At 42.7% G+C, this 11648-nt stretch overlaps 1 protein-coding gene across 2 annotated transcripts; it reads right to left on the bottom strand.

Moving 5' to 3' along the window:
* Positions 1-1625: 1625 nt before the first annotated feature.
* Positions 1626-11438, bottom strand: LOC123071888 (endoribonuclease Dicer homolog 3a). Of its 2 annotated transcripts, none has more exons than XM_044495457.1 (26): positions 11190-11438; positions 10576-10681; positions 10290-10470; positions 10090-10203; positions 9256-9390; positions 9090-9159; positions 8558-8622; positions 8113-8244; positions 7862-8014; positions 7564-7738; positions 7252-7357; positions 6979-7174; positions 6728-6888; positions 6389-6607; positions 5989-6257; positions 5599-5870; positions 4999-5495; positions 4828-4925; positions 4387-4607; positions 4080-4289; positions 3520-3972; positions 3132-3413; positions 2585-2926; positions 2339-2492; positions 2128-2239; positions 1626-2024 (listed from the first exon to the last, which is right to left on the bottom strand). In XM_044495457.1, exons 1-26 carry the CDS (start codon positions 11305-11307, stop codon positions 1829-1831), a joined length of 5037 nt encoding a protein of 1678 aa, XP_044351392.1. In that variant the 5' UTR covers positions 11308-11438; the 3' UTR covers positions 1626-1828. The 2 variants fall into 2 exon arrangements, with proteins under 2 accessions (XP_044351392.1, XP_044351393.1); XM_044495458.1 differs by having other exon boundaries at positions 6979-7171; positions 11190-11437.
* Between the last annotated feature and the right edge of the window lie 210 nt (positions 11439-11648).

Here is an 11648-nt window from a genome sequence, read left to right on the forward strand (position 1 = left end):
TCACAACGAGCTGGAACCGTATCACCAGATGTTGCATCGACACCCACCAAATGCTGGAACCAGCAGAGACGTGTGCTTGCAACCGAAGATATTCCAGCCTCGGTGCGCTGCAAAGGGGTTCAAGACGGCATCAAGGCGGGGCAACCACGACTACTTGAGGCGCTGCTATCGTGGACGACCAGCTTGGGGGCGCGGAGATTTTTTGCTGGATTCAACAAGCGCGGCGTGAGGTGGGGTGGAAGAAGACATCAAACATTTGTGTGCCGCTTCAATCCACTTCGATCATGACGGTTACAAGAGAGCACATCCAACGGGCAGGGGCTGGCCGACCGGCGCCTGGTAGTTGCCATAAAAAATCATTTTGTGCACATAATTTGGCAGTTCGCATATAGGTTGTCTGCATTAGGGAAGCAATTTTTGCATGGCGTTTGGTTGGCCGGACTGGGTTGCTGCACTACACACAGTACAAATAACACAAGAAGCAATGAAAATTATATTTTTATCCCTAGACCACCTAGCAACGACTACAAGCACTAGAGCAAGCTGAAGGCATGCCGCCGTCATCGCCCCTGCCTCACTGGAGCCAGGTAACCTTGATGTAGTAGACGTCAGGAAATCGTCGTGCTGAAGCCCCAAAGGACCAACACACCATAACAACAAATGTCGGCGATGAAAAGAAGCGTAGATCAGAAGGTTCCAACCTGTAGACACACAAACGTAAACGAATGATAAGTGAATCCAAGCATATCCACCAAAGACAAAGACCAACCAAATCCCTCGAGTTCTGCCAGAGACACACTTCTACACGCCCTCCGACGATGCTAGACGCACCACTCAGACGAGAACTAGGTGGGGGAGAATCTCATTCCATCTTCAAGGAGCCACCGCCGTCTCATATTTCTGAGCAGGACACAAACCCTAAAAAAACTCAAAGAAACACCTGAAAACGAAGCAGGAGCCCTCCCACCGACAAGGGACGGGATCCATAGCGCCTTCATGACCTTAAGGCCATAGGAGAGGCATATCGCGGGTGCAGCCGGCGGGAAACCATAGCGTGGGATTCGCTCATGGAAGGAGCAGGAGGAAAAGGTTTTGTGGCCTTCCCCGCAACCAACAAAGCTTTAGCAGCCAAAATGAACGCCAACATAATGGAGGAGCAGTCAAACCAAGGATATGACGTAGGGATTTGTTGATTTAAAATGAATTTTGTTTAATGTGGCAAACTAAAACCGAGTTCTTTGATGTTACAACACTTTTCAGGTTGATCTTGGATGCGTTTCTATATTTTGTCACAAAAGACCAAGGGTTCTTGCTGCATATGTCTTGCATTGGTTTCACACTTTTGGTGCATATAGTATTTGTACGGTGTTACAATAGTTAAAACAGTATGTTGCCTAATACAGTAGTATCAATTTTCTGCTGCATTGAGATGTTTTATAATGGTTCTTATTGCACCAAGTTTTTATTGGCAAAAGGAGGAGAAAACATGTGCGAAACGTCAGGCTCCTAAATCTGCAGGAAGAGAGAAAAGGATCATCCAGGATATAATGACTGAGCCTGTGAAGTACTGATAGACAGTGGACTTGCAGCACTTGGGCTCATCATTTCCTGCCGCAGCCAATATATGAAGCCAAGCACAACATACATTTCTTTTAACAAAGTACAACATACATAACGACTGGCAGCAGAGCCAGGTCAGCTCAGCTGTGCCCTGCCTCTCACAAGTATCCATCCCCAGCATCCATTTATTCGGAAGATGCCACACGTGCCTTCCAAACTTGCCCGGTCAATGGGGAATACTAATATTTACTAGCATCACACACGGCTCTCACGAAACATGAACCTCCTGGACTTGCAATCTCCCTCGCCGCTGAAGCTCATAGAGCATGAGCAGTGCGGCGGAATCCATCGCGCTCTTCTTATCCGCAAAACAATCCCCTGTGAGGCTGATCACGTCACTATTCGGTATGTGCAGTTTTATGGTTGACGCGAAGGTGAACCCTTGACCTTGAGGCGTAGGCGTGCTATCACGGAAAATGGGTAGATTTAGCTGGTCAGTTTACACAAGCTACCTGGAAGGACACTCATCAGTAATCACAGGCAGAGATCGGTTTGAGGCAAAAGTACCTTTGTTCTACCTTCGCACAATCGAAATTAGGAGCTGGCCATTGCAACTTTTTGCAGAACTCATACAGTCCTGCACGGGGTCCTCCTTTACTCATTCTCACCGCCCAGTCCACTGCGTAAGTGAGACATTATACACAGTTCCGTTGAGTTGACAGTGGATATTATAGATATGAAACAGGAACTCGTGCTTGGGATGACAATCAAAACATACCTGGTTTATCAAGACTGGCAGCTATCTTTGATCCAGCTGATCCCTTTCCCCTGGTTGGTGTTGAAAGTTGTATATCCATTGCATCAAAAATGTTACGATGATGCTGGAACTGTTGCGTGTTGCTTGCATTCTTTGGTACTAGAAGCCCTTCCTCCTGCAGAAGAAAATCGAACATGGGTTGAACTGCTGGACCTTGAAAACAAAACGATGTCAAACTAGTGGAAGCACAAAACAGAAAACAGGTACCTCAAGGTCCTTGAGTAACATGGAAGCTGCATGTGCTTTAGCATCCTTTTTGCTCTTGCCACAACCTTGCCTGACAAGGAGCGTCTCCTTGAGTTGCACATTCAGAGTAGCCTCTATTTTGTCTCCATCTGTACGCTTAATTCCATCTGTACACTTAATTCCTAGAAAGTACCCACTTTTGTTGCACCATTCGAGAAGCTCTCTGAAGGGAGGTAACTCCAGCTTCTCAGGTGTAACAATAGGGGAAAGAAGAGGTTTGAAAATACCCCAAACTACCTCCAAATCAAGTTTTCTATCTATAAGAATTGCACCCGCAATACTTTCTACAACATCACCCAGAACCTGCAGGGCAAAAGAAAGAAAACTATGATATTAATATAGATAGGTGGTCAACTACACTAGTACACGACGATTCTGGAAAATGAAACAAAAGGTGAATAAAAAAATTAACAACAGTAATACCCATAAATAACAATATGTGACTAATAATCTATTTAGCCATCTTGAGTAAATCATACACATCGAAGGCAAAGGAAGAGAAACATACCTTAGGCCCTCTTAATGCCGCATCTGATAAAAGGTTGAGTTTGTCCGTGGAAGGGTTCTCTAAACTATCCACATATTCAGTAATATTTTCTGGTAATTTCCCAGAAGAATGCTGGAGAAACTGATATAACTTATGCTTCACTGCGAGTTGTGCAAAATTTTCATTGTTTACTGATGCAGACCGTAAATCTGTCAGCTCCCCCTCATCGGTGTCTTTATGACTATAGAAAAGATGTCGTGTTAAGAGAATATCCAGGACAGCATCACCAAGGAACTCCAGACGCTAGAACAAATAGACACATTCAGTGTTTTCCAGTAGAAAAATTGAATAATAAAGATTTGAAAACACCCAACATGAATAGCCAGCTAATGCTAACATCAACCATTACCTCGTAGGAATATCCTTCTGCTGATTCTTGCAGTGATGGGTGGGTAAGAGCTTCTAGCAGAAGACCTTTCATCAAAAATGCATAGCCTAGTTTTGCTTCAACCTTTTCAATTACATCATTTTTTGGAAGATAAGTCTGCACAGATGCACTCAAGAACTGACCAATCAATTCTTCCTCAACTTCAACATTAATTCCCAACCATTTGAGAACAGCCATAGCTGCTCTTAAGCCACCTTCTACATAATATGCACCGATTATAGCTTCGACGCAATCAGAAATTGTTTTGGAACACATCCATCTGTGTCCCTTATCACACAGCTGGCCTACTTTCACATTAATATCCTCAGTGACAACCTCAGAATTTACTAGGCAATTACAAGGAACAGGATGAATGGAGAGCTGTCCTGGTGCAAGCCATCGACGAGGATCAAATGCAGCATCACGTATATAACCCTATGAATCACATGCCACCAGTTACAAGATTAGTCTGTGATAATGTTAACAGTCAACTTAACAAATGCAACATTTGTATAGATTGCCCAGAATGAGATACAATTTACCTGTATTTTGTGTTCAATTCCAAACCCATAAAGTGCAGCATTACATATTATATCAACCCTACTGGATGTTAACTGCCCCTCATCCATGTTAGGAAATTTTAGGAAAAGGTGACAACTAACGACATACTTCAACACAGAATCTCCCAATAATTCCAGACGCTCCATTGAGAAGTCTTCAGAGCATCGAAGAGTTGTAATAGCTTCTAGAATCTGAAGTGCATGTGCAAATTGATTATGTCCATTTCATGGAACGCAATAAATGTAATGTATATAGAAGTGATAAAAAATACTAATGCTGATTTCTTACCAGAAAGCTTGATACATTAGAATCGTCATATGAAATTTCACTCTTTAGTTGACTGGCTAGCATTAATGTCTCTATACGATGCATCAAAGATGGGAACAAATAAAATGTTCTTAAAATGTCATCAGAAAAATTAAGGGGAATCAGCAACTCTGGGGGCATGTGAACACGGTTGTTTGCCTTAGTTATATCTGATGTGCCACCCTTTTTCTTCTCACCGTTACCTAGAAAAGGCAGCGAGCAGACATGAGGCTCATATATAAATAATCAAGCAAAGCATGAACAATGAGGACAAGATATATGGCGAATGCACCCGTCTAATTAAATGAGCTCATTGTTAATCATGTTTGATGTATGAAAAACGAAGATGATTTATGTAATAATTCTTCAAGAAACTACAAAGTGACTAAAACTGAAACTGGCTACAGAGGGAAAGACAAGGACCTTCATCTCTGAGCTTCGAGGAAAGAATGTTGTGAGGCCTATGACTGGGTTTCAGCACTAGTAGTGGCTGTGAGGGATGACGAAGAACTATGCCATACCTGCACATGAAATAAATTAATTTAACATATTATGCTTGAGCAAGCACATGAATATGCGCAGTAACAAACATACTTCTTCTCAAAGTATTCTGCAAAGGTGTGGAACTCTGTTCCTTTCTCATCTGATACACCATCAAATGTGCTAGTGGCAGATAGATCGGCAACATGAAGAGCAGTATATATCTTTCCTGTGTGGACTGCCAGCACTACCACATTTCTAAGGAAATGAGTCTCACATGAAGTGTTGGCCAAATGAATTAGATCTTCGTCATTTTGGTCGAAATCAAGTATTCCCTGTATGTTCATTTTTTCTTCAGAATAAATCTTCCTCAAAAGCTTAACAGCTGTAGCGGCTTCATCTATCACTCTCCAGTTGATGCCTGAAATATCATGGGACTCCACAGTAGGATCCATAGGTAAAATCAAATACATATTTGGATTATTCCAGATAAACGTGTCGTCTTTATTGAGAATAAACTCCCACGGAACGTCGGATGATTTTGATCCAGTGAACAACTTTCCAAACAAACCATTGAACAGAAGTGCTTGAAATAGCTTTGCTTGCTCTATCTACGCGAGGAAAACAGAATGAATCTTTCATATGTTAATCAAAAGTGACAAAAAGAACAGGGACAACAACGGTAGCAAGAAGAGAACACAAACTTGAGCAGACCTGTTGAACATCCAACTCAAAGAGGCCACAAGGAGAGACTGAAGCTTTCACCATCTTGTCATGTAGAAACAGATCAATATCCAAATTAGCAGCTTCATGTGCTATAGTTTTATCAATTAACAGAACAAAATCGGAGTATTTCTGACCAACTTGGTCACAAAGAAATTTCATTCTGTAGCCTTGAAGCTTAACAGCAGTTCTCTCTGATGCCCAGGTACCAGACAACCCACATACTCTAGTTGTACCATGTAGCTCCTTTCGTTTGGTTGTACCTTCGTGAAGGCAATAAAAGATTGTCATCAGAAATACAAGTTCCTTTTTATCACAATTAACTCAGGAATCAATATTTTGTAAAAATATACAACATTTTAGAGCTTAGTAATCACTCACCTACACCAGCCAAAGATGTGAGAACGTCAGTTTTGTTCACAGATTCCAGTGGTGGCTCTTCAACAGATAGACAAAGAGAGTCAGTGAGTACTCCTAGCTGATGCAGCTGCTTACATGCATCAAGACAAACAAGCTGTTTTGCTTTCTTCTTGCTTCTTGCTTTTGGACCCACCAAAGGTGGCAACATGTCACTAGATGGTAGTGTTAACGTACACACAAAACCATCACCGTGGTTCGTGAACTCAAACAAAGGTTTTGTGGTGTCGTACCTGTGACATATTCAGAAATGTAAGAACGTGAAATTAGAGCCCTTCACACAAAATGACAACTGGTATCGCAGATTTACAGGTGTAAAATGTGTAGCCAAGAATAACCAGACTAAAAAATGCGATCACCATACTTGTCTCCCGGAAGCTTGTCACAGTATTGGGCGATAACACTAACGCTAGAACCAGCAGTTACTTTTGCTCCGGTTGTGCCTACAAGGTATTCATTTTTTTCTTCAACTGGGAAGAAACCAGGGAGTAGATCCTCGGAATCTCTGTTCAAAGCAGTCTCAACCATTGACTTCTCGCTTCTCAAAATGGCAGATATCAAATTATTTTGTTTAACATTTTCCCTGCAAAGAACATCGCAGTTATAGCTTCTTTATTTTCCCTTTTCACCATTCCTTTTTGCAACCATTTAACACCACCAAGCATAAAAAAATCTAGAATGAACAGCCAAGTGAAAATTTTACCTTTCAATCATTAGCATGTACTGAGAGTCCTTCTGGCGTGCTCGTCCACGTGACTGCATATAACTACGGGTAGTCTTTGGCAAATCATATCTTATTACACACGAGCAGTCTGTGACATCAATACCCTCTTCCGCGACATCCGTAGTAAATAGTAAGTTCACCTGCATTTAGTCCAGAATGGGAAGACAAAGAAATGTCAGATCACAAGGACCAAGTTTCCCTTTCTCTAAATGTTGACAGAATCTAACAACCTTTCCGGAGCGAAATGAATCCAGTGTGTCCTTTTGCATTTTAGGGGTCAGAGCATCCACTGAAGAACTCCCTCCAGTAAGAGAAGAAAATGTAAAATGTGAGAGGTGTCCAATTTTCTTCATTGTCCGTTCCATGGCTCTAGCAGTGATCTTTCGATCCACAAAAATGAGGCATCGGACATGATCACAGTTACTGCTAGGAAGAGAAGCATGTCATGTCAGTGTAAAGGAGCAGAATTGTGTCATCATGTGAGGTAAAAGTAGCGCATTTACCTGAAAGAGCGGAAGATTTGGATGAGTTCATAAAGCTTTGGTGAAATATAACCCGTCTTAATTGCTTCCACACATCCACTCTCAGAATTTAGAAGCACATTGCTACCTGAAATGACAGGAACTCTTTTTTTTTAGAGAAGGAACAGGAAATGACAGGAACTCATTACAGATGATATATCATACTTGATCTAGTGGTAAATGCTACATTTATTTAATATTCTTCGGCCAACAGTTTTGCATAATAGTGTAAGGCTGCAAAAAAGATCATCGGAATAATAGTGTATTGCTGGTTTTAGTTACACATCATCACACCTTGCTGGAGGTGCTTGTCAATTATACGTGACATATCCTCAAAGAACTTCAGATGAAGTGCTGAAATTTCTGCAAGCAGGAACGAGCTATTTGCAACACTTTGAATATTTGTGGCATCAGAAGCTTTCTTCAGCCAACCTTTTCTCTGACCCCTTTCAATGTAGATTTTGGTGGCCTACAAGGAACAAGTATTAACTATGGCATGATGCCCTAAATGTCAAATAGTGATTAAAAATTTAAGATAAAAACTGCATTACATGTTACATGAAACATTAGAACCAATGAATCTAAGAGATACCTCACTAGCACAAAGAAGACCAATATCATCGATGCAATACAGGATTTTGGCTGACGAATTGGATAGACGCCTCCGTGATTCTTTAGCTATTTCATCAGATTCTTTATTCTGGTAGTTAGGCTTATTCTGCAATGTAGTTATTAACGCATCGTACTGCACGAACAAAAATTAATTGTCCTCAGAAATAAAATGTCAAGCCACTGAACTTCAGTAACATGTAATTAAACAGTAGAGGGACTAAAATGAGAGACCTCAGAATGCAAAAAACCCAACTCTTCACTCAAATCCTTGAAACAAACTGTTTTTGGGTCATAGTATCTGTCCACTTCTTTTGCAGAAGGAGCGCAAAGCTCTATCTCTGCTCTATCAGCCACAGCGTAGATCTGTTCAAGCAAAACAGAAATATATAGGTTGAAGGCCACAATCTAGAAACATATCTACATATGGATATATGTTTGCAGTTTTTTTTTCTAGATCAACAGGCACTAGCCCCTGTGGCTTTTTTAAATTAAAAGAGAACAGATACTCGGTTGAATGCGGTGGGCCACTAGGGGCCACGACCCCACACACCTCTAGCCAACTGGTTGATGCCCACTTCTACATGTTTGCAGTTCAATGGACAAAAATAGAATGCTGCAGTGATCACAACTAGAATATTGTGCAAATACCTTGTATAACCAGAAAAATAGGAACTACCTTAGCATTTAGAAGCTTTTCCAGTTCAGTGAACTGAACTTCACAATCCAGATTAGAAGAGACACCTATAAAGATGACAAAGAAAAATCAAAATCATCAGAAAAGATTTATGGGGTGTAGAAGAAAATCAAACCTATGGTAGATACTACGACGCAAGGGAACTTCAGAAATATTGACAGTCCATGGCAGAAATACAACTGAAGATTATGCCCTTCAAGAGTTATTTCTCTGGATTAATGTTTCTTTCACTTGGCAATCACATGTCACGTTTAGTAATTTAGCTCATGACCTATATGCTATTGTTCATAAGAATGTAACAGTGACCTTTCATCATAGTCCACGATCAAGTTTATCCATGCCACTGTATTTACTGTTTAGCATTCACTTGTTTACCTTAAATTATGTATTTGACACGAAGTTCATCAGTTTATTTAATATATCTGACATGCAAGTAGAAACAATTCAAAGCATGTAGTGTTTGTACTCAATGTAGCAAAACAAAAAAGAATTTTATGTATTTGTGAATGCTTGCCTTTTCTTATAACAGGCGAGGCCGTCATACCAAACACCTTCGGCTTGTGGTCAGATTGGTGATAGTAGTCCTGCTCAAAACATGGCCATGGCGAACACAACAATTTCAGGATGATTATAAAAAGGAAGTGTTCAGCACAAAAAGGTGATCTGGTGTTTCACAATACCTTCATTATTCTCGAATAAGGGTGTTTGCCAGTTGCACGATGGCACTCATCAAATATCATAAGACTAACCATGTCCAAGCTCAAGAAAGCTTTGCCTAAAGCACTTAGCAACACATCTGGTATCATCACCATGACCTGCAATGTTTCAATGGCACTCCAAAGTAAGTGACAAAAGCATCTACATACAAATGAAACAAAGCATAGCACTGGTCAAAATTTAAGAAAGGTATAAAAAGATGGGCCTATGTACGAGTCCAATGCACGAATGAAGTGGTAGTAGATGTACTGTTTGTTAGCCCAGTATCGCACAGATGAATTGGCAGAAGTCATCACAGATAACGCATCAAGCGATGGTATGTTAATAAGGGGAGGGAGACTAAGAACAAATACAGATAAAATTATTTCTTGGTCAAATAAGCAGAGGACGACTCAGAAAGTATGAATATGCTTGTTAAGTCGACTAAATCGTTATACAATGGTATTAGATGTCAACTGTCAAGGTCTTTCAATGCAAGTCAAAAGCATTTAATCTCAGACATCAAACAGTGTCAATCCAACGGCCTATATTGCTCCAATGGCGAGCGCTCAACATGTTTAGCATGCAATTAATAACATACGAAATATAGACTATCCACATAATTACGCGTAATTGATATCTACCTCATATTAACGTGGAATTAATTTTCTGCCTAATATCAACGTGCAATTAATTTTCTACCTGATATCAACGTGCATTGCACGTACGCAACACATTTACCAGCGTTATCAAGTACTCCGTTGTTACCATGATACAATGAACAAATGAGGAACCGACAGGCCTGGACCAGCAATTACCTGAGATTTCGATACTTTTTCTTTCCATCTCTGAGGCGTCCAGTGATCAACCCCCGAGGCACCGCAATACAGTTCGACCTCAAAATCTGTGTGGGTTTTAATCACCTCGCATTGCTGCGGCAACAAAATGTCAGAACATACTAGTTTCATATACCAAGATGAATGTACAGTCACCAGCCTACATACTGCAGTAGTACAACCTGTGTGACGAGCTGAACTGTTGGTGCAAGGAATATGATCTTCCCATTGTTATTTGATTTGTCGATCTTTTCCCCAAACTCTTTCATGAGCATCACGGCAATCATCGTCTTCCCGGCTCCTGTGTCAAGCATTGCAATCGTGTTTCGCGCCTTGGCAACCTCAAAGACATCGAGCTGGTATCTGACCGATTTCAATATCAGAAAGCAACATCAGGTACAGTACTCGGTCTGATCATACAAGACTGCATAATCCTGCAACAAAAATAAAATAAAAATGGTGCCAAACCTTCTGGGTGTGAAAACTTGAGACTCTGTCTTCTGCCGCTTCAGGCTCTCTGCTTCGTCTCCTTGAGCACACGACTCCGATGGCCTCTTGAGAGGGTTCATGTTAACTGCCCAAAATCGAACAAACAGTTCAGCGAGAGAGATCGATGGCGAACCCCAATCCACCGTTAGAAACCCCTCACCAATTCGAACAGAATCAAATTAACTCGAGAGGAGGGGGAAAAAACAGAGTGCTCGTGTTCTGTCAGAAACGAAAAGCCGGAGCACCTTAACCCCCAAAAACCCTCGGAGAAAACCCCCAAATGACAGAAACCCCAGAGCAGAGATGCTGAAGTAGAGCGATGGCGCCGGGAAATGTTCTAGAAGCCTCTGGAAGCCCCCACGTGCCCCGATTAAGCCCCGCGGAAGCTCCAAAATCAAGCCAATCCGCCGCCATTAACGCGAATGTACGGAGCCGCAATCAACCGGGTCGAACGCGCATTGCCGAATCAACCCCGAGGCCTGATCGGCAGGCCGGCACAAACACCGCAGCCGCAAAACCCGAAACGGCCGAGAAAAACACACGGAACCCCAATGGAGACGCGCAAAGCGGCGAGGCTCGGTTGGTTTGCTTACCATCGGGGACGGTGGCGGGGGCGGCCTCCGCCGGCGCGGGGCCGGTGGCGTCCATCGCGTCCTCGCCCGCCCCTCCCCCTCCGCGTCCGGGCGCCGATTCCGGTTCCGCCTCCGCCATGGGGGAGGGAAGAATCGTACGAGGCAAGCTTCGGAGTAACCCCCACTACAGACCACAGTACTACTACTCCCCTCTGCTCTGGGGTTTGGGGTTGGGACTGACGCGCGCTGGCCCACCGCGAATACGCCGTCGGGTCGGATCCCTCGGTCGGTTTTATATGGGAGGGAGGCGTCACGGCGGGTGGGGGTGGGGAGATACTCGGCCGCGCTTCTGCATCCGGAAGCAGACACTGACGCGGCCGCGGGATTTACTGCCCCCTTTCCTAAATCCAATTTCTTCCGTCATTGGTAGGTGACGGTTCCGGCCCGTGCCTCGCCTAGCCTGCCTGCCTCGGAGTGCCG

Source organism: Triticum aestivum, chromosome 3B (genome assembly GCF_018294505.1).
Source record: "Triticum aestivum cultivar Chinese Spring chromosome 3B, IWGSC CS RefSeq v2.1, whole genome shotgun sequence".
Taxonomy (NCBI): domain Eukaryota; kingdom Viridiplantae; phylum Streptophyta; class Magnoliopsida; order Poales; family Poaceae; genus Triticum; species Triticum aestivum.